The 23,100-nt window shown below is 42.9% G+C and overlaps 1 protein-coding gene across 2 annotated transcripts in view; it reads right to left on the bottom strand.

Annotated features, from left to right (window-relative positions):
- Positions 1 to 23,100, bottom strand: part of TMEM209 (transmembrane protein 209) — a 34,482-nt gene that overhangs the window by 4,573 nt on the left and 6,809 nt on the right. The window contains exons 1-13 of one of the 2 annotated variants that reach the window (XM_084786354.1): positions 19,328 to 19,442; positions 18,340 to 18,476; positions 18,084 to 18,142; positions 16,323 to 16,454; positions 15,468 to 15,709; positions 14,730 to 14,931; positions 10,501 to 10,676; positions 9,973 to 10,044; positions 7,798 to 7,894; positions 5,625 to 5,750; positions 3,620 to 3,717; positions 1,573 to 1,687; positions 1,389 to 1,486 (exon numbers count right to left, since the gene is read on the bottom strand). In XM_084786354.1, coding sequence (XP_084642480.1) covers positions 1,389 to 1,486; positions 1,573 to 1,687; positions 3,620 to 3,717; positions 5,625 to 5,750; positions 7,798 to 7,894; positions 9,973 to 10,044; positions 10,501 to 10,676; positions 14,730 to 14,931; positions 15,468 to 15,709; positions 16,323 to 16,454; positions 18,084 to 18,142; positions 18,340 to 18,476; positions 19,328 to 19,330 — 1,557 coding nt within the window. In that variant the 5' untranslated portion in view covers positions 19,331 to 19,442. Of the gene's footprint in view, positions 1 to 1,388; positions 1,487 to 1,572; positions 1,688 to 3,619; positions 3,718 to 5,624; positions 5,751 to 7,797; positions 7,895 to 9,972; positions 10,045 to 10,500; positions 10,677 to 14,729; positions 14,932 to 15,467; positions 15,710 to 16,322; positions 16,455 to 18,083; positions 18,143 to 18,339; positions 18,477 to 19,327; positions 19,443 to 23,100 lie in introns of those variants that run through there. The other variant, XM_084786353.1, reaches the window with a different exon arrangement.

Genomic DNA, 23,100 nt, shown 5'->3' with positions numbered 1-23,100 from the left:
CAAAACCAAACCAAACTACCACAGTGTGCCTTTAGTATATAAAGAACATGTTAAATGATTTTATTTGTAAGCAACAGCTGGGCAACATTTGCCGGCTCTGAAATTCAACTATGATATGCAAGCGATGGGCTGTAAAATCCCTCTATTGATTTTTTTTTTGACTTCAGGTGTATGAATTTTTACAAGATAGTATTTTTCTTCATACAAAAACAAAGACTTGGCATGGGTAGCCCCAGGAACCTCAATGGCTCAAAAGAAGAGAGATTCCCCTCTCTGCTGGGGAGAGGGGGGAACTCAGAGTATAATCTCAGTCAGTAGCTGTGTCTGGAGGAGGCCGCCCGTAATCCTAGCACTTGGGACGCTGAGGCAGGACTGAACACCTGAGACCAGCTGGGCTACTTGAGAAGACCCTGTGTTGTCATGCTGTGCCCGCCTCTGCAAACCAGAAACCAACAAAAAGAACCTGCAGTCAATGTGAAATTCTCAGTAAAGATGGTAGGAAAACAAAACAAAACAAAACAAAACTGCAAAGATCACCTGTAAAACTTCTTTGCAACAATAAAATGCCTGCATGGACATTGGACTGGCAGGGTAACTTTTTAGCCACCCATGCCCAGCTGATTTCAATCTTAAAAAACAAAACAAAACAAAACAAAACAAAAAACTGGGAGTAGTGGTGCACATCTTTAGTCCTACCACGCACAGGGCAGAAGCAGGAGGACCTTTTGAAGTTGGGCCAGCTTGGTCTACAGCAGTTCTGATTGTTCCAGGACAACCACAGCTACACAGTGACACCGTGTCTCAAACAAAACAAAAGCCAAAACAGAACAAAACAGAAAGCTCCAAATGAAGTTTTCCAGAAGACAACCCGAGGAACCATTAGCTGTGGCAGTGCCACGGTGAATGCTTTCCTTTCCTTTCCCAAACTAAACACCACGGCGTTCACAATACAAAGAACACAAACTCTCAGAGTTAGAACACACTAGTCTACAACTGTGGTCCCAGGCGTGCTGTGTTGTCTCACATGAGCAATCACAGCACTGAGAAGCCAGTGTAGGAGAATTACAGCAAACTTCAGGCCAGGCGGGGTTACTAAGTGAGACCCAGCTTTGAAAACAAATCAACAGATTTTTTTTTTTTTTTTTTGAGACGAGGTTTCTCTGTGTAGCCTTGGCTGTTCTGGATTCTCTTTGTAGACCACAAAGATCTGCCTGCCTCTGCCTCCTGAGTGCTGGGATTACAGGTATGCACCACCACGCCCAGCTAACACAGCATCCTGACATTGGCTAGCAGCAGGTTCTTGGGGCTAGGGATATATCTCAGTGGCAGAGCACCTGCTCAGCATGCATGAGGTCCTGAGGTAAACCCTGAGAACCGAAAAGAAATACCTTTGGAAGATTGTAGACATGTCGCTGGTAGATTAGCTCATAATGTGGAGGGTTGATAGCACTTTGATAAATACAAAACACATTTTCATTCGTAATATCTGTAAAGAAAATATGACACGCTAAAAAACTAAATCATAAAGGAATTTCAGGTGACAATCCAACATGCCCTTTTAGGCATTAGTACCTGGCTTATTGGGCGTCTGAACAAAATGCTGAGAGGTGAATGTTTTCCCGTCAGGGTACTTAGGGTGTGGAGGCAGCCTGGAGTCCAGGTAGGTGCATAGCACATGCACGATGATCTGTGGACGACAAACAACCATGCAAAGTCAGCCGAGCAACCTGGCTCTTTGGAAAGATGTGTACTTATAAACATTACTTTTTATAAAGATAAAAAAATTACTTAAAACATAGAAGAATTTGGTATGTTGATGAAGTAAGGGTAAGCTTCTATTTCAGACAATTCAGTCCAGAGCTAGTGTGTACCCCAGTGCATAAAGCACCTGCCCAGCTCTGGGGAGGCAGAGGCAGGAGGGTCTTTGTGAGTTTGAGGCCAGCCTGGTCTACAAAGTGAGTTCCAGGACAGCCTAGGCTATGTGGAGAAACCTATGTTGGAAAAAAAAAATCACTCAAAATTGAAAAGTATATTTGCCATCATTTCAACTTGATCTTTTCTTTTTAAAAAAGAAGTTGGTTGGGAGGCAGAGGCAGGCAGATCACTGTGAGTTTGAGATCAGCCTGGTCTACAAAGAGAATTCAGGACAGCCAGGTATTCATAGAGAAACCCTGACTTAGAAAACCAAAACAAACAAATAAATTAAAAAAAAAAAATAGAATAAATAAAAAGAATTGGAAGAGGCCGGGCATCTAAAAAAAAAAAAAAGGGCACCAGGTCATGGTTGTGAGCCACCATATGGTTGCTAGGAATTGAACTCAGAACCTTTAGAAGAACAGCCAGTATTTAACCTCTGAGCAATTTCTCCAACTCCTCAACTTGACTTTTTGTTTTTTTAATATGGAATGCTTTACAAATTTGCATGTCATCCTCTCACATCACTAATCTTCTCTGTATTGTTCCAATTTTAGTATATGTGCTGCTGAAGTGAGCACTCAACTTGACCTTATAATGCAAAGTTTTCCCTTTTTTTTTTTTTTCCTTCGAGACAGGGTCTCTCTGTGTAGCCTTGGCTGTCCTGGACTCACTCTGTAGTCTGGCCTTGAACTCATAGTGATCTGCCTGCCTCTGCCTCCCAAGTGCTGGGATTAAAGGCGTGCGCCACCATGGCCGGCTCATTTTTGCAGACAATCCTCCCCACCCTTGTGTGTATGTGTGTGTCTGTGCCCGTAGTCTCACACACGGCAGATGTTCTGTCACAGGTCTGTACGCTCGGCCCTTCTTTATTCTGACATAAGGTCTCACTAAGTTGTTCAGGCTGGCCTTCATCTCACTCTGCAGCACTTCAGGTAACCCCTGAATTGCAATCCTCTGCCTCAGCTTTTTGAGTAGATGGGATCATAGGCCTACCTGGCTCCTTATTTTCTGTTAAATAGAAAATTTGCATCCATACAGTTGCCAGCAAAACTAAGAAAAACTGCATATTCTCAATTTGAATAACAACTTTAAAAATTAATTTTCACATAAACAGTTAACACAAAACCGCCCCCAAAATTTTCAGAGCCAGGCACAGTGGTGCATGCCTGTTATCTCAGCACTCGGGAGGCAGAGGAAGGTGGATCACTGTGAGATCAAGGCCAGGCTGGTCTACAAAGCAAGTCCAGGACAGCCAAGACTACAAAGAGAAATCCTGTCTCGAAAAACCAAACCAAAAACAGCGCCGCAATTTTAAAAAACACAAACCCTAATGCTGTTTGATTTGCCAAGTTATGATAATAGCAATCTTTCCTAAAGTAATAGCCCCACATAAGAAAGAACGTGTCACTAGGCAAGGTGGCATACGTCTGTAATCCCAGCACTCGGGAAGTAGAGGCAGGCGGATCCCTGTGAGTTCGAGGCCAGTATAGTCTACAAAAGGGAGTCCAGGACAGCCAGGGCTACACAGAGAAAACCTGTCTAGAAAGACCAAAAAACAAATAAATAAACAAATGTGTCATAGGCGGATCTCTGTGAGTTCAGGGAAAGTGAGTCCCCGACAGCCAAAGCCTCAGAGAAACCTGGGGGTGGGGGTGGGGGTGGGGTGGAACACCACAAACCCCAAAAAGCCTTAAGGCCTTACAGCAGAGTCGGTGGGCAGGTCTGTATCCCACTTGCGTCCTTTGAAGTCGCCTCCTCTGTTCCATCGGAATGAACTCATACAGCCCCCCTGAGAAAGTTCTGTGCGACAAAAGTAAAAATTAAAACACCAAAGACAAAGAATAAATAAACAAAGCAAGGAAGAAACGTAAGATACAAAAGTTAACCACCACTGTAAAGAATCAGGTAAGGAGTAAGACTGTGCCCTGGATCCTTCAGTCACTGCACAGTGAGTCTTATATGAGCTGCTGACTTTTTTTTTTTTTCTGAGACAGGGTTTCTCTGTGTAGCCTTGGCTATCCTGAACTCACTTTGTAGACCAGGCTGGCCTCAAACTCAGAAGAGATCTGCGTGCCTCTGCCTCCTAAGTGTTGGGATTAAAGGTGTGTACCACCACCGCCTGGCATCGACATATTATTTTTTTAACGTGTAAGAACTGCACCGAACATGTAAAGCCATGTTCTCAACAAAACTGAAAAGTAATACTGTCTACAATGCAATTTATAAAAATGTGTATACGCACAGAGTCAAACATGGTGAAACATGTGTCCATTCAAGGTGCATGACTTTCACTGTATTTCAATTTATTTCTGTATTTTGATGATACCTCATATACAATTTTCAACTTGATGTATAAGTACTATCAACAAAGTCAACTACCAAAATATTTGAACCTAAATCTACAGAAATATAGAGAACAGAGTTGTATAAACTATAAGAGAACAGAGTTATATAAACTATACCATGGATCTATTCAGAAAAGTCAACTCTATAGGACAACATTCTAGCTCTTTCAACAAATACCTTGCTAACCATTAAAAAGAGGCTGGGCACGGTGGTGCACGCCTTTAGTCCTAGCACTAGGGAGGCAGAGGCAAGTGGATCTCTGTGAGTTTGAAGCCACCCTGGTCTACAAAGTGACTTCTAGGACCGCCAGGGCTACACAGAGAAACCCTGTCTTGGAAAACCAAAAGAAAAAATGACAGATGAACTGACAGTTGAAAGCCCATCCAATGAAGGAACTTTACAGAATGGCTCCGGATGACTACCAAACATAGGACTTGCTTCCAATGAGACAGAGGAAGAAGGGGTGGCCCGAGCAGAGATGCTCTGAACTAGTTGGTGACGTCTGTAAGAAGGCTGTGCTGTTTTGTTTTGTTCTTTCCTCTTTTTTGAGGTAGACAGAGGCATGGAACATGCAATCCAGGCAAGTGCTCTGTCACTGAGTTCCATCTAGTGTACTGTGTCTGCCTGAAATTGTCCTCATGTGACAAGTTTCTACAAAGTTATGAAAGCATACTTATTCTTAAATTGGAATTCAAGCAGCAGGAAGTAACACAGACTGCAATACTTTTCAGCTAAAATGCATGAAAAGTTTGAATACTGAAATACTATTTTTAAAACTTGCTTTAATAAAGAAACATTTTATAGTCTGCCCAAACGAAAAGTAACTCTGATTTCATGAACTGTTCTCTAAGTAGAGAAGTGTAATGAGGAGAGCGCATGGCCAGGCTGGAGAGGTTAAACGTCCTGACTCCAGGGCCGTCTCCTCAGATCACAGCTCCTCCCAAATCCTAAACATGTAACAGAAACCACAAATTAAATAGAAATTACAAAAATTACAAGAATCAGATTAGCACACTGATATTACAAAGACTATCACAATGGCACCTAGTTTTTGGTAGTTTTAGGAGTAGAAAATGAGTCCGGCCTACTTAACTCATATTTGAGTTTCTTACCCAGAATAAAATAATTAAAATCTTCAAAGATAGTCTTTGAAAGATAGTTCTTAGCATGTCAAATAGAGGACTGAGAAGATGTCCAAGTATAAGCCTTAATTAACCCATACTTAAATATAACCTTATAAAATATAAGACCATAATTACATTTTCACTTTTTTCAAAATATGTTTTTCCTTGTTATCTTTCATTTAAAAAATCCTAATGTTGCAAAAGAGCTTTCATTTTTTCCTCTTCAAATCAAGTTACCTTTGATTCTTTCAAACAAGTACTCCTGATTTGGTGTTAGGTCTAAATACTGCACAATTGCATTCAGGGTTGGAATGAGAGGAGCTTTGACCAGGGCAGCTTGTTTCAAGCTGGTAACACTCGCCTCTGTTAAAACACAAAGAGCACAGATTACTCATCACAGAGACTCAACCCACTTCAGAGTTTCCCCTGGCCTGTTTTCAAATAGCTGGCTCCCACTGCCTCCCAGGGCTCACACACATCGGTGATGTCTTCCTTAGCACTCTAGCTCAGACTTCACCGCCCCAGCACGAGGATGAGGAACTATTCCTACACTGTTTTTCTGCCCTAGCACTAATTATTTTCTTCTGCCTTTGCTGATTATCTCATCTATTGGAGAGAAAGCTCAGCAGAGGCAGGGGCTCTAGTCAATTTCTGCAGTGCTACACCACAGCACTGCAGAAATATATACACTTATTGGAGGGACTTAATACTTACTGAGAGAATAAAGGAAAGCAATAACTACTAGTTTTAAAGAAGGATTTATTTTATAATGTAAAGATGTACATGGACATCTTGCCTACATGCATATCTGTGTAGCACATATATACCTGGTACCTGTAAAAGCCGGAAGAGGATGTCAGGTCCTCTGGACCTGGAGTTACATTTGGTTGTGTTTGCCATGTATGTGATAGAAATTGAGCCTGGGTCCTCTGGAAGAGCAGTCAGTGCTTTTAACCATCTTTCTAGCTCCCTTAGTTTTTTGTTTTTTAACTTATTTTTAACCAGGCATATTTCTGTGTGTAATGTGCACCCGAGTGCAGCACCCATGGAGACAGAGGTGTCAGGTCTGGAGCTGGATTTGCAGGTGGTTGGTTGAATGTTGAAACTGAACTCAGGTCTTCTGCTAGAGCACTATGTGAGGTCTTAACTACTGAGCCATCTTTCTAACCCAGAAATAACTTAAGATGCAGTATGCAGTTTGTAACATTTCATGCAAGGCAGCTAGATTCTCTCTTACACACACACACACACACACACACACACACACACACACACACAGGGAGGGAGGGAGGAAAGGAGGGAGGGAGGGAGGGAGAGGGAGAGAGAGAGAGAGACAGAGAGAGAGAGAGAGAGAGAGAGACAGAGACAGAGACAGAGACAGAGACAGAGACAGAGACAGAGAGACAGAAAGACACCTCTTTAAAAAAGGATCCAGGGCTGGAGACATCGCTCAGTGGTTAAAAGCACAGCCTGCTCTTCCAAATGTCCTAAGTTCAATTCCCAGCAACCACATGGTGGTTCACAGCCATCTGTAATATGATATGATGCCCTCTTCCAGCCTACAGGTGTATATGCAGTCAGAGCACTGCATACATAATAATAAATAAATATTTTAAAAAAGGATCTAAATTCTTTTTGGCAAAACTAATATATAGAAAATGTTACAGGTATAAAATATATACCAGAGCTTTAAAAAAGGTGTATTAAAAGTTGTCCATTATATCCAGATAAGTAGATTTATGAAGGTGATTTCTTTCAGATTATGAAAGATAATCATGGGAAAAAATTAAGAGGAAAAAAGGCAGCCTAAGCATATAAGCAAGCGCCTGGTGTTAGATGGAATTTTCCAAGGGTATAGAAATAACAGCGTGAACTGGCATAAGCTTTTTGAAGGAAATGTATATTAAAAACTGTATTTACAGCAATATTATTTATAGGAAACAACCCAAATGCCAATCAACTGATTAACAGGTAAATAAAATGCAAATGATGCATTTGAGTTTTAGTTGGGCATAAAAAGAGATAAAGTACATGAATGAAACTTGAAAACATTATGTCAAATGAAAGTCACAAAGAACCACAAATTGAGTGATGTCACCATCATGAAATAGCCCAAACAGGCCTGTCTACTGACACAGAGCAGACCCAGGCTGGAGGGAGTGTATGGAAAGGGGACTGCTCAAGGGTATGGGGCATGAAATGTAAAACTAGCCTGGGTTCAAGCCAAACCTTTGGACTGTCCACTTTCAGGAGGCAAATTGTATAGTAGGTTAAGTATACCTCAAATGGAGCTGCTCCATTTAAAAAGCAATTACAAACATTTTCTTCACCTAAAGCCAACAAAAGATGCTCAACAGCCCCCTACAAGATGTCTCCCACTTAAGCAATGGCCACGCTCGGCTTCACATACCTCCGATCTGCAGCTCTGGACAGCCCATCCGTCTCATTTGAGTGCTGACAGACTCAATCTCGTGCACAAGTGGCACCAATATTGTCTCATTGATCCACTAGGAAGGAATGAAGAACAGCTCCTGCAGTTATTATTCTAAAGCAGTTCTCAAACCATTTTTCCCCTTTTCTCAGGTAATTTTTTTGTCTTACACTTTATTAACAGAATCATAAAGCACAGTGAAAAAGAATGCAAGCAGCAACAATGATGCTGAGAGCAGGTATGCTACCAAGCATAAATCAAGTTACTTTCTTAAGTCAGATATGCTTTTTATTTGAAGAAAATGTTAAATTTTCAGTTAGGTGTTATTTTCCCCTCCCCCCTAAACTTCCTGTTTTCAAGATGAACATAGTGGCTCGTGCTTATAATGGTCACTTGGCCTACATATCTCAAGTACCACCTCAGCCGGAGGAGATATATCGTAAGCCCCTGTCTCCAAACAGAACAAAACACACTCTATGATTGTTACTCTTGGCTGAAGAAAATGTAATTTCCAGTCTGCACATCTAGAGGTAATGACTCACATATTCCCTTTCCACTTACACTGGTTTATAATCAGTAAAGCAGTTTTCAAACTAAGGCAACTGATTGACTCACTGTGGGCTTGCCTATCCCCTAACTGCAGGCAGAGACAGACTTACTTAAAACCAGTTTGTAAATGTTACAGTACTACCTTTCTTTAAAGATTGGGATTTCTTTAAATGTGGGGGTTTGAAGAGGCTGCACAGAGAACCTCTGGTATGCGTGCTGCTGTTCTCTGTTTGCAGTGACTTGGACTACTACTGTTCCTAACCTTCTGTTTAACTTGAAAGGAGGAAAAATGGTTCAGATGAAATTCCTTATAAGAATTCCACAATTCAGCCAGGCATGGTGGTGCAGGCTTTTAATCCCAGCACTTGGGAGGCAGAGGCAGGCGGATTGCTGAGAGTTCGAGGCCAGCCTGGTCTACAAAGTGAGCCCAGGACAGTCAAGGCTACCCAGAGAGACCCTGTCTCGAAAATGAAACAAAACAAAAACACCAAACCAAGCCGGGCGTGGTGGCGCACGCCTTTAATCCCAGCACTCGGGAGGCAGAGGCAGGTGGATCACTGTGAGTTCGAGGCCAGCCTGGTCTACAAAGTGAGTCCAGGACAGCCAAGGCTACACAGAGAGACCCTGTCTCGAAAAACAAACAAACAAACAAACAAAAAAACCAAACCAAATCAAACACACCACAACAAAAAAAGAATTCCACAATTCCTTATAAGAAGCTAAAAAAAAAAAAAAAGTTTCAATTAGGAAACCTTTGAAAATTAAAGCCCTTCTTTTTTATATATATTATTTTATTTTTAACTGTGTGCGCACGCACTGGCTCTGGAACCGCTAGGCTGCAGTTACAGTTGACTATGAGCTGTCTGACATGGGTTCTGGGAACCAGACTTGGGTCCTCTCCAAGAGCATACTTGTTCACAGCCACTGACCCACTTCTACAGCCCCTGAAAGCCTGTTAAGAGTTAACATGCAAGCTGGGCATGGTGGTGCATGCCTTTAATCCCAGCACTTGCAGAGGCAGGTGGATCGCTGTGAGTTCAAGGCCAGCCTGGTCTACAAAGAGAGTTTCAGGACAGCCAGGGATACACTGTGTCTCAAAACTCCCACACACACGAAAGAAAGAATGAATGAATGAAAGAAAGAAAGAAAACCCAAGAACCCACCATCTCTGTCTAGAAGAGTTGAGGATTCTTTTCTAGGCAATGAAGAAATTGCACGTATATTCTAAACAGTGTCAAACACACAAGTATTTTCTGTGGACCATTGTCTTGTCTCCCTGAACAATTGTAGGTATATAATATACTGACAGAAAATCTTTTTGGGAAATAAAATGGGAAGACCTTAAAAACATATTGTTCCTTTATTTGTGTGTGTATGTATGTATGTATGTATGTATGTATGTATGTATGTATGCATGCATGCATGCCAGCATGCATGTATGTGTGTCTGGTGCCCATGGAGGTCAGAAAAGGGCATCAGACCTCCTCACACTAGAGTTATAAGTGGTTGTGAGCAACCATGTGGCTGCTGGGAATTGAATCTGGTCCTCTGGAAGATGAACCAGTGCTCTTAACTGCTGAGCAATTTCTCTAGCCCACAACTTACATTTCTAAATTTGGCTGTCCATGAATCCATGTGATCAAGAAGCTGTCTATTCATAGTCACTCTTGCCCAGACCTGTTTAAAAAAAGAAAAAAGACCCTTCAGAAACACTAGTATCCACTTAATTAGCAATTAGTAATTTTCTTATTACTAATTCAGAGTTGCTTTTCATGCACAAATTTATCTTCAAAATTCCTTATGTTGGTAGGGTTTGTGTATGTTTTTGTACATAATAAGAATATAAAACCCATATATTATATTAAACGAATGAAGTACAGACTGGCAAAAGCACACGCCTTTAATCCCAGCACTCAGGGAGGCAGAGGCAGGATGATTGTTTTAAATTCAAGGCCAGTCTGGTCTAGGACAGCCAAAAAAACACTGTCTCAAAAACAAAAAACAAAAACAAAAACCCAACTCTGCCCCAAAAACCCCAAGAAAACAACAGAAAACAACCAACCAACCAACCAACCAACATTTTCTAGCAATCTGAAGTCATAATATAATAAATCATTTTTATTGTTCCTTTACCTCTTCTGCAGCTTGCTTAGAACTGAGATCAGCTTCATCTTTGTTAGCACACGGAGCCTGAGACCTACAGGCAAGCTGATACTGAAATTTCTTTAAGGTCTGTGCATAATCCCCCACAGAGCGACTGTAATTCCAGAAGGTAGGGCTGGTGGAAGGAGAGGTGGGATCTGGGCCCCCTGCAATTGAATGGAAACAGTAGCAATCCTCATAGCAACTTTTTATGTAGCAGTAACTCAGAGACACTGACTACCTAGGAACTAGGCAAGCCCCGCAATACTCATGGAGTCAGAAGACAACTCCCCACCCCCACATGCAAGGAGTCAGAAGAAAAACCCTAGAAGTGCGTCCCCTGGCTCTCAACACTGTCTTCCCTTTGGAGATCACTGGTTCCTTGGGTTAAAAATTAACAAGCCTCCACTTGGGAGTCCTCTTCACACTCGAGGACACTAAGCTTCATTCCCCAAGAGAAGATGAGTTCCTTTGGGGCAAGAATGCTTTCTCTTCTGCTAGCATGTAACGCGCTGAACAGACACTTTCTCAGTAATGAGTATACTTATGAAGAGCCTATTCTTTCAGTCTCCATCCAGCGTGTTCAACTGATAAAGCTGAAAAATCATACAAGTTACTAGCAAAGGAGACGCCAACATAAAAGTCAACACTGTCAATGTGTAGGTATTTATTTAGTCTCCAAGCATTATAGATGATTTAACTGTTGGACCAACTTTGAGAAAGTAGGTTTAATATCATTAAGGTAGGAAAAAAGAATTGAAAACAAAACTAAAACAAGATACTCTTTTAAAAAAAATCAAGTGTATTTGAGAAAAGCTTCACTTTAGAGTCCAAAGTGACTAAAAACAACTGGCTGAGAGGCAAACAAGACTGTTCTTTAGAGAAGAGTGCTAGATCAGTAAATGTGGAACAACACACAAGGAAGTGTCCATGTGCAGCCGTCTTTGCACCAATCCATTTGGGCAAGATCTCTCTCTGGTGGACTGTTGCGAGAAGGGAACCTGTTTGCAATCACTGTGACCAAGTGATGCAATTCTTTATCAGCAGAGACCCATGACCATGCAACTAAGCTACCAGTAAACACTTGAGCTAATGATGGCAAAACAACTGGGCAAATCTGATTTTCACAAAAGCCTGATAACTTTAACTAACACACACACACACACACACACACACACACACACACACACACACACACACTCTAGGTTAAAGTGCAACTAAATTGAGTGGCCTATATCAGTAAAAGAAAAAAGTAAGTTCTAAAGGTTACACTGGATCAACTGTATTACTGTGTATGAGTTACAGTGGTATTATTGAGTCTGGGAAGCTGACCGGAGCAAGAGTGAGGTCAAAGTGTGTCTAAACCCTGAAAATTGTCTTGAGACCAACAGAAATAGGACTGCTCCCTCCCTGTCGGGGGCCGCACGTGCCAGTGCAGTGGTCTTGTGGCCCCCACCTCTGCCACTCTTGAGGTGGTCAAGGAGCCTGGTGGTCAGGCTACAACTTAAACTTCCTCTTTCCTTATAAGGTCTTGTCCAGCAAGCACCTGGAATTTCTATTTATGCAAATAAGGCATTCCCAGCCCGTTGGCCCTGGCCAATGATGTACACTCACCCCAAAAGCCCCTTCCCATCTCCCAAAGGTTTAAACAGCCTTTGTCCCCCCCCCCCAATTAAACAAGCTGTCTGCCGAGAAGTCTGTTTCTCATCATCCGCCTCTGCCCCTCACCCCTGCCCCTGGGCAGTTGTAGGCTGACCACACTGTAATGGGCAGAGAAATGGAGTTCAAAGGACAGTATTGCAATTAAGAAATTCATTTTGAGAAGCCAGGTGTGGTGGCCCAGGCCTTTAATCTCAGCAGTTGGGAGGTAGAGGCAGGGGGATTGCTGAGTTCGAGGCTAGCCTGGTCTACAAAAGCGAGTCCAGGACAGCCAGGACTGTTCTCAGAAGACACGTGAAATATTGAGGGAAAAGGATCACAACTCGTTTTTAAGTGACTCGGTGTAAATGAGCATCTAGCTTTTTACTCCTGGAGAGTTGTGAATATGGAACTGGAATTATCAATATGAATTATTTGCTAGCTGAATGTTAGAAGAATCTAAAATATAATACTTAAGTAATAATAATATAATTTGTACTCAGAAATTAACTTCTAAATACCATTCTCCTCTAAAAGAATCCAGTCTCAAGAAAACCAGAGCGACTTCAGAGTCAGCCAGGGAGAGAGTACAAGATACAGCTATATTGTTTGTGGATCTAGAAAGTGAGAGGGAAGGAACGATGGGAAAGATGGGGCACAGATGGATAAGACAATGCTCAAAGGAAGACATCAAGAATACAATACAGATAGCATTTCTCCTCCTTCTCCTCCTCTTCTTCTTAGACAGGATCTCACTTTGTAACCGTAGCTGTCCTGGACTCACTATATAGAACAGACTGGCCTGTAACTCATAGAGATCTGTCTGCCTCTACCTATGGGATGCTGAGATTAAAGGCGGGTGCCATCAACCCAGCCAAAAATAAATAAATCTGGTGCCAGTACTAGGGAAGCTGAGGTAAGTGGATCTCTGTGCCAGCTTAACTTAATTGCCATGTTTCCGGCAGATCTCATGGCAAAAACCACACTGTGAAGGGCACCCACCGAAGGATGTTTGAGGCTGACTGCACAATACAAACATACGGACACACATGACCCCCTCACCCCAATGGGGAGGAAGTATAGATCGAATGATACAATTAGAAAGTCCCTGTATAGACAGGCTTATAATCCTAGCACTCAAGAGACGGGTCAGGGACACTGTAAGTGAAGATTGCCCAGGTGACATAATGAATTCCAAGCCACCCTGAGTTTGATAGCCTGATTCTATCTCAGGGACACAAAGATTTAAAAAAAAAAAAAAATTCCCATAAGAACAAAGCAATAATTTTGAAAAGAATTTTAAATTAATGTTAAAAGCAGCATTAAAATTTATAACAGGCTATTTACATAGCCTGAGAGTATATTTGTTTAAAAAATTCATTTATTAATTTATGCAGAATACTTAAATAACCTAAAGCCCAAGAACACAGCAGAGTGGCTAAATGTATAGAAACAGGCAAAGACTACCAGGGGGAGAGAGAGAGAGAGAGAGAGAGAGAGAGAGACAGACAGACAGACAGACAGACAGACAGAGAGAGAGGCGCACCAGAATTTAGAGTACATGTTCTTTTTAATATGCCAGAACCATTTATGCAGAAGCGACCATGGAGCCTCCGAGCAGGTCTGAGATTAGAAAGCCTTCCCCACACAAAGAAAGAGACCCACAAACATTAATATATAGATCAGATCTCTAATCGCAGCCCAGTTAACTTAGGAGGAAATGAAGATAACTGGGTCTTGTCAGGTTTGACAACGAAAAGCAACAGCCATAACACTTACAAACGCTGACCACAATACTTCTAAACGTGAAAGAGAAGATAAAAAAGCAATGGAGCACACCTGAGAACCATAAGCTGGGCTTTGCGCTGCTCTAGAATGGTCAGCACACCTCAAATGTTTCAAATTTTCAAAACAGAAAAAAGTAACAAGATGATATTGATTTGTTTCTTTGACATTTGTGGCACTTGCAGGCAGAATTAAATTAAAAACCCCTAGAGAGATTTCAAGCACACAAAACGCCATGCTGCAGCGGCCTGGCTTCCTCACCGTGGCCAGCTTTCCCACCGAACGTGCTCACTGTGGAAGTTTCCTGCGGGGAAATCATTACTCAGTTCAATAACCTAATTTGGTTTCAAATAATTGACTTTGTAATAATCAAATCCACTTCAAATAGATTAAGACTTGCTAACCCTGTTTCCCTAGGTAAACTAGAGGCTTCAAGGAATTATTAAGAGACCAACTTTAAAATGTTATTTAAAAACAAAACAACAACAAACCCTCTCCAAACCAGTAGCACCTTTATAGGCAATACTGCTTTCCTCAACCTAGCCTGGACACCAGTCCTCGACCAAGACTGGGAAAGAGCTATCATTTGAATAAGCTTGCTACACAGTGAGTCAAAACACGCGCATGCACAATTTGGGGACATCCTAGCTTGTATGAACCTTACAGCAGAGAAAGAGTCAGGACTGCTCAGGTCAGCTTAGTTTTACCTAGGTGTAACGGCTAATCCACTATTAGTTTAAGGATTATGTGAAGTGATACCAAAATATGTATATGAAATGTAAGTTAAATAATCGTACCCAGCTTCACTCTCTGCTGTTTTTCTTCCTCACTTCTAAGGAAAGAGTCCAAAGTCCTCAGGTCTGTCATGTAGTCCTCTTTGTCCGTGGGCGAGTTGTAGACCGTGGGTGAAGAGCGGTATCGAGATCTCAGCCCGCTGCTCTCCGCGGGGCCAACAGTGGCGGGGTATGCAGAAGAAGGGGACAGACTGAAGCTTGCCAACTACACAAAAGCAAAGAATGGGATTTTGCTTTCAGCTAAAATGCAAATATGCTTAATTTTTTAAAAGCAACACATGCAAGCTGTCTCTGAAATCCTGGCACTCAGAAGGTAGAGGCAAGAGGACTGAGTTCAAGACCAGCCTCTGCTACCTGGACAATGTGATGCCAGCTTGGCTACATGAGTGAGACCCTACCCATCTTATAAGGCAGCTAGACTTGGTGGCACACTCCTGTAATCTTAACACTCTGGGAGGCAGAGGCAGGTGGACCTCTGTAAGTTCGAAGCCAGCCTGGTCTATAATGCCAGTTCAGGACAGCCAAGGCTACAGAGAGAAATCCTGTCTGGGGGGAAAATGTTGTTTAAAGAACTTCTGACTGAGTGATAGCAGGAACCTGGTTTCTGTTCTGGCTCTTACTGAGTGATTCGGACCACCAAGTGTCCCTCAGTTTCCTCACCAGCCCAACGCACAATGTAGACTTGCTGGATGATTAGTTTACTGCAACTCCCAATTCCACAACAAAACAAAGAGTCGTTACCTTATTATAAGCGCTGGCAGGCGAGTAAGTCACAGCGGGACTGTAGGAGCCGCTGCCACCTGAAGACAGACCTTGCAGCTGAGGGCTGTACCCAGCCATACAGCTGGTGGCAAACTTGGGGCTGGCACTGGGTGACCGAGATGGGCTGTAACTTAACACACTCTGACCTTGAATCGAAGGGGAAGGTGGAGAGGGAGGGATCTGGCTGGCTGCCAGATCACGGGGAGGGGCGGTCTGTACAACTAGAAGGGAAAGAAAATTAATTACACACAATATATACTTAAAACAATTAGGTCTTGCTGTGTGAGTCAGGCTATCCCTGACCTTAAGCTCTTCCTGCCTCAGCCTCTTGAGTATAAATAAAATTATGATAGCAGATTTAGGGCTGGGTGTGGTGGTACAAGCTTTTAATCCCAATACTTGGGAGGCAGAGGCATGTGAATCTGAATTCAAGGCCAACCTGGTCTACATATTGAGCCACAGGCTACATAGAGACACCAGACGGAAAGATTGATTGATTTTAAGCATGTAGTTAAGTTTTAAAAATATAAATAAGTAAATAACAGAAGGCTCTGACTATAAAATTACATGAAGCATGATTACACAACTACAACCAATGAGTTGTTTATCATTTCCACAGTGCTCCAACAGGAAAACATATTTCCACAGAGTTACCTGACATCCCACTCAAGTTGCAGAGAGAACAATAACTGTGTAACAATTTCCTATATATGGGTTTTACATAAAAGATGACCTTCTACCTCAGAGTCCATGAGAAAGGAAAACTAAGAAAGTGGACTACTGTGCCATGTCGTGTCCCATGTGCTGTGTGTCCAGGTCTCCGCCACCTCTTACCAGCGGTCTTCAAGCCTAACAGTGCTTGCTGTCCAGGGCTAACCACCAGACTTGTGGGTGCTACGGTATATTTGAAGTATCTCCAAAAATCAAACAAGGCATTAAGACTGAAGAGCGATGCGAGGGCAAGTTCTAGAAGAAAACAACTTATTATTATTAAAAATATTCTTTTTAAGCCAGGCGAGGTGGTACATCCCTTTAATCCCAGCAGCAGAGGCAGGTGGATTGCTGTGAGTTCGAGGCCAGTCTGGTCTACAAAGTCCAGGAAAGCCAGGGCTGTTACATAAAGAAACCCTGTCTTGAAAAACCAAAACGGGGGGTGGGGGGGGGGATCTTTTTACTTATTGGGGAGTCATGTAGAGCTCAGAGTCAGAGGACAACTTGTGTAAATGGCTTCTCTCCTTTCACCATGTCAGTTTTGGGGATCAAATTCAGGTCACAATGCTTGGTGGCCTTAACCTCTAAGTCACCCCTCCAGCTCCAACGTAGTATTTTAAAAAGTAGAATGGTCTTGGTTCCATTTCCAGCTACTAGTTGGGGAATTAAAACAAAAAACTCTTCATAGTTTTAGCAAAATAACACCAAAAGTTAAAAACTAAGCCGGGTGAGGTGGCACACGCCTTTAATCCCAGCAATTGGGAGGCAGAGGCAGGTGGATCGCTGTGAATTTGAGGTCAGCCTGGTCTACAAAGTGAGTCTAGGACAGACAAGGCTACACAGAGAAACCCTGTCTTGAAAAACAAACAAACAAACAAAAAGAGTTAAAAACTAGTTTCTTATTCCTCACAACAGACAGCACTTAGTCTAAGTGGTGGGTGCAGAGCATTTACTAGTGAGGTTTTTATTTATTTATTTATTTTTCGAGACAGGGTCTCTCTGTGTAGCCTTGGCTGTCCTGGACTCCCTTTGTAGACCAGGCTAGCCTCGAACTCATAGTGATCCACCTGCCTCTGCCTCCCGAGTGCTGGGAGTACAGCCCCACCACGCCTGGCTCAGCAAGTGTAAATCTTATCACTGTCAGGCTTTCCTTTCCTTGCCAGGACTCTTGACTGCCCAAGGCTGTACCATTTATTGGCTTTGCTTGTTTAGAGACAAGGTCTCCTACACAGGGCTGGCCTCCACTTCTGACTCAAGTCCAGGGACTAAATGGGTACTGCTATACCTGGCTTCTTTTTTAAAATTAATTAATTAATTAATTAATTAATTAATTAATTATTTTTGAGGCAAGATTCTGCAATTCATCCCAGGCTGGTCTCAGACTTGAAGTAATCAAGCTGACTCAGCCTCCTACTAAAATGTTCTTGCCATGAAAGTTTATCTTATTCCTTCTCTGCTCTGTCATGCTTCCCCCCCTCCCCCAGACAAGGTTTCTGTGTGTAGCCTTGGCTGTCCTGGACTAACTCTGTAGACCAGGCTAGCTTCGAACTTACAGTGATCTGCCTGCCTCTGCCTCCCAAGTGCTGGGATTAAAGGCGTGCACCACCACCGCCTGGCTTTGTTTTTGTTTTTTGAGACAGGCTTTCTCTGGGTAGCCTGGCTGTCCTAGACTCTCCTTATAGACCAGGCTGGCCTCCATCTACCTGCTTCTGCCTCCTGAGTGCTGGAATTACAGGTGTGTGCCACTGAGCCTGACTTATAGTCATGGTTTTGGGAAACAGACAAACAGTATTTGTCTGAATGAAAGAATGAATACTAAGCCAATTAAGCTTATAAGCAAGTTTGCATTTGTAGTAAATGTAGATTACAGTGAAAATGACTTACCAATATACCAGAGGGGCCAGTATGTCACATTATAATATGTACTAATTAACTTTCCAGTCCTGAAAAAATTAGAAAGGGCTTTTCAGTTATTAAAGAAAAAAACAAAAACAAACCAACAAAAAACCACAAAAAACCAAAACAAAAAACCCACCCATCTCCAACACAAACAAGTTAACCAAACACTGAAAACCAAAACAAAAAGCCACAGTACCAGCCAATGATGGTTAAATGTTCACTTTCAGGCTGATTAACTTACATTTCAGTATATATCATCCCAGCCATGGATACATTTAGGAGCCCCCAGGCTAAAACCACTTTCCTAGTTTCTGTTTCTTTTCTCATCTTGATGGTTCTGTCAATAAGGGAAGCACTGGGGCTTATGTCTCCTTGCATCTATTAAAAAACATAAAAACCAAAACAGCTTGATATTAAAAGAAACCAGTCTTAAGAAATCAAAAGTGTCTTTTGTAAAGTAACAAGCCTACAAACTTTCGCGCTTCCTTAAAGTCCACTCTGCGCCCCCCTCCCCCAATTTTAATATTAGAAAGGGAATCCTGAAATATCTTCTTTGGTACCACAGAGAAATCAAGAGAACTGGCTGGTTATTTCGGAGAAGTTAATGGTTCCAATAACTAAGAATGTCTCGTTTCATAATGCAATAGTTTGCAATTAAGTCTGCAGAGTTCCCGCTTTGCCTCTGACTCAACTGAGTGTGGTACCAGGTCTACTTGAAGAGTCACCAGATGCCAATTTTCGTCATTACTGTGTCAGGCTCTAACCGTGACCTTGGACTGATACAGGCCCGGGATCTCCTTTTTGGTGATGGAATTTTACAGCCTTACTTATGAGGTGAACCGGTACTATAGTGTGAAGGGTCAAGAGAGAGCAGGGAACACGTGCATTCACTTTGGGTACAGTTGGATCGGATCTCCTTTGTCTCGGCAGGCTCAGCTCTGCCATCACTGACATGGCAGCTCCTGGGAGTCGTTCTCTACAGAGCGGACTGGTAGCCTTCCCGCCATCCAGCCCCGTGCTAAAACTCCGGTCGGAGGGCTTTCTCTCCCCGGCTCCCTCAGCACGAACTTGTCATCTTTATGTCTTTCGGCCCATGTACTACAAGTGGCAGGACTCCTGGCCACATTCTCCCTTGGCTGAAACCCAGGCTCAACTTTAGGCTTGGAACTCTGGGGGGTCGCGTGAAATTCACGTCCAGGAAGCACAAAGAGAACCCCCCCAAAACGCACCATGTCTTGCTGCCGGAAGCCGCGGACTGGCGCCACCGCCTACTGCACATGCGCATACCCAAGTCTAAGGCTGCGGCCGGCTAGTCGGCCTACAGTTACCGGAAGGACCAGGCCGTCTCTTCTCGCGAGAAGGAGGGGGTGGGGCTGGGGACCAAGGCAGCGACCGTTGCCAGGGAAACGCCCTCGGATTTGTGGCTCCTACTTAGCTACCGGGAGAAAGCTGAGCAGCAAAATTCAGACCAGGTTCTGAACCCTTAGTAAAAAGTAATGTCTCTAACAAGCTGAGTTTTGAATATTACTAATTGTAGCTTTATTTAGGACCCTCATGGGCTCACATTTTTAAGCAGATTATATTTAGCCGGATGGCTAATTGGCAGGCCACAAGCATGCCTGGTGTATTTAGACGCAGTCAGCAATGACAAAGCATTTTTCCTGTTTCAAAATGTTTTCCCCTAATTGGTCTGCCCCAATGTGAATTCTCAAATACTTACCTAGAGGATGCAGCAGTAGGAAGAAAAACTAGAACCTTCTATTGAAGTTGTCAGTAGTTTTGAGGTTAAAGACAAAAACCCCACCTTTGCCTTGAATGTTCTTGAAGGAACAGAGAAAAGGTTCTCCAGGGAGGTGAGTTTGGCTTTACTTAGTAGTTAGCGCAAGCTCTTGCAAACTACCAGTGCTCCAGGTGTGCAATATATGGGGGTGGGGGGAAAAGCGCTTCGTGGTTAGCGCTGCAGGTGAGGTGGGAAGAGGGAGACCGGGGGAGGCTTGAATCAGGAATAATGGCCAGGCTACCCAAGGCCTGGGGATTCATTCCCACAGAAAAGTGAGCCAGCCAGGCATGGTGGCGCACGCCTATAATCCCAGCACTCAGAGGCAGAGGCAGATGGTTCTCTGGAGTTCCAAGGCCAGCCAGGGCTACATGAGACTGTCTCAAACACGTACATACATATCAAGATCAACCAGAAGAAAATGAAGTTTCATTGTGGTATGGCATATGAAAACTGGCAGGCGTTGTGGTCTGCTCTTAAAGAGCTAATGACTTTTTTTTTTTTTTTTTTTTTTGGTTTTTCGAGACAGGGTCTCTCTGTGTAGCCTTGGCTGTCCTGGACCTGCTTTGTAGACCAGGCTGGCCTCGAACTCACAGCGATCCACCTGCCTCTGCCTCCCGAGTGCTGGGATTATAGGCGTGTGCCACCACGCCCGGCTTTTTTTTGGTCAGGTTTATACTGCCTTAAGACAATGTTTGGATGTAGGTATAGATTCAGAGATGAACTAACTTGAAAACTATTCAAGAGAATGGGTTCAAGTTGTCAGTGTACAGTTAAAACTAGAATGCCACGTTCTCATTTCTCCACTTGTAAGTCTATCTAAAAAGAAAAAACAAACAAACAAAAAAAAACTTTGATGTAGCTCTTTTGTTTGTTTTGTTTTTTGAGACAGACTACACAGGGTTTCTCTGTATAGCCCTGGCTGTCCTGGAACTCACTGTGTAGACCAAGCTGACCTTGAACTCAGCGATAGCCTCGGCCTCTGAGTGCTGGGACTAAAGGCTTGGGACACCACCACCGGGCCTGATGTAGTTCCTAACAGGGGTCTCTGTTTCCTTCTCTTAGTGTAACCCATAAGCAATTGTCCATTTGTCCCAGGCTTAGAGAACAGTCGCCAGACTAAAGTTGACAGATACATTTATTTTCTGTGTGTAAATGCCAGCGTGTGGGTGCCATGTGCCAGAGTGACCATGTGGAGGTCAGAGTACTGCTCGAGGGAGTCAGTATTCTGCTCCCACCATGTAGGGTCCAGGGATCAAACTCAACGTCACACATCTTGGCATCAAAGGCCTTGACCTACTGAGCCATCCTCTCCACTACTTTGTTCTGGCCTTACCTCCAAATACAAGATGGGGCTGAAGGTGTCAACATTTAAGTTTTAGGGGACATATAATGCCATTTGTAATGTATTAGAATCTCTCTCTCTCTCTCTCTCTCTCTCTCTCTCTCTCTGTCTCTCTGTCTGTCTCTCTGTCTCTGTCTCTCTCTCTCTGTCTCTGTCTCTCTCTCTCTCTCTCTCTCTCTCTCTGTGTGTGTATTTACAATGGTTTGGTACACATTTTAAAAAGAGACTGATAAAGCCAGGCTTGGTGGTACATACCTTTAGTCCCAGAACTCAGGGAGGCAGAGGCAGGCGATTCACTGTGAGTTCAAGGCCAGCCTGGTCTACAAAGTGAGTCCAGGATAGCCAAGGGTACACAGAGAAGCCCTGTCCAGAGAGAGAGAGGGGGGGGGGGAAATACCTTAAACACTTAAAGAGATGAAAATTAAATATACGTAAGTTTCAACAACTGAGGCAGAAGAAAGTATTTTGAGAAACCCCATAAACTATTTTAGATGTCCTTTAGACAATCTGCCTATCTAAGAAATCCAAGGATATTTATCAGCCTGCAACAGTTGCTTAAGTATGTGTCATAATTGGTTGCCAAGGAAGTTGTCATAGGTCATGGAGGGAAATGGTCCCCAGTCACCTTCATCCGTTTGAGCATGTTTTATTTCCTAAGCAAGCAGCTGTCATGGGAGACCTTTTGTCTTTATTTTGGGAGGTGGACCCTCCTCCCATACCTCTCAGTTTTACCATTCCCAGCCAGGAGGCTGAGTGCCTGAAAGATGACTCTTGTGGGACAGTAGGAAGCTTCCTGCTTTGGTACCTCGTCATCATCCTGACTCTCATGTTCTTCTCTCGGGCTTCTCTCTGGGTAGGGAGCACTTTTCATTTTAAATGGTATCTTTATGTCTGTAGTTTGATGTAAGTACTTTTTTAAAGAAAAAGTTGTTACTTTGTTTTTAAAAATGATGCAATTGCCTCGCATGGTGGCCCATGCCTGTAATCCCAGCACTTTGGAGGCAGAGGCAGGTGGATCTCTATGAGGTTGAGGCCAGCCTGGTCTACAAAGTGAGTCCAGGACAGCCAAGGCAACACAGAGAAACCCTGTCTTGAAAAAAAACCAACCCCCCCCCCAAAAAAAAGAAAGAAAGAAAGAAAGAAAGAAAAGGAAAACGAAACAAAACAAACACGATGCAGTCTCATGCCAGAGAGTCTAAAGATATTGAAAGGGATGAAAACCAGTAAAAGCATTCTATTATTAGCTCATTGAGATAAATACTGTTAAATTTGTGGAGAACTTCCTTCTGGGTTATTTTTTTTTCCTGCTTTTTAAAAAGTATCTTTGCCCTTGCACGGTCAAATTTATATTGTATGTGTTGTCATATCCTGACTTTTCAACTTAATATTTTGTAAATACTTCTCCATGTTATAGTCACTCAACAGCAGGGTTTTTTTGTTTTGTTTTTTTGGTTTTTCAAGACAGGGTTTCTCTGTGTAGCCTTGACTGTCCTTGACTCGCTTTGTAGACCAGGCTGGCCTCGAACTCACAGTGATTAGCCTGGCTCTGCCTCTCAAGTGCTGGGGTGAAAGGCATGCATCACCATTGCCTGGCACAACCTAAATTTTCACCAGCAGTTTTTATTGTGTAATTTTTCTGTCTTGTGGTTGTACCATAAAAATTCTGCAGCTGAAAATTTAGGTTTTGCCGGGCCTTTAATCCTAGCACTTGGAAGGCAGAGACAGGTGTATCTCTGAGTTTGAGGCCAGCCTGGTCTACAGAGCGAGTTCCAGGCCAGAGTGGTTACACAGAGAAACCCATATAGGAAAACTAAAATAAGAAAAGAAAGAAAAAAAAAAAAGAAAAAGAAAAAAAGGAAGAAAATGTAGGTTGTTGGCAT

The sequence above is a fragment of the Acomys minous genome (assembly GCF_964271855.1).
Source record: "Acomys minous genome assembly, chromosome: 6".
NCBI lineage: Eukaryota > Metazoa > Chordata > Mammalia > Rodentia > Muridae > Acomys > Acomys minous.
Note: the sequence above shows the minus strand (reverse complement) of the source record. Positions and strands in the feature narration are given on the sequence as shown.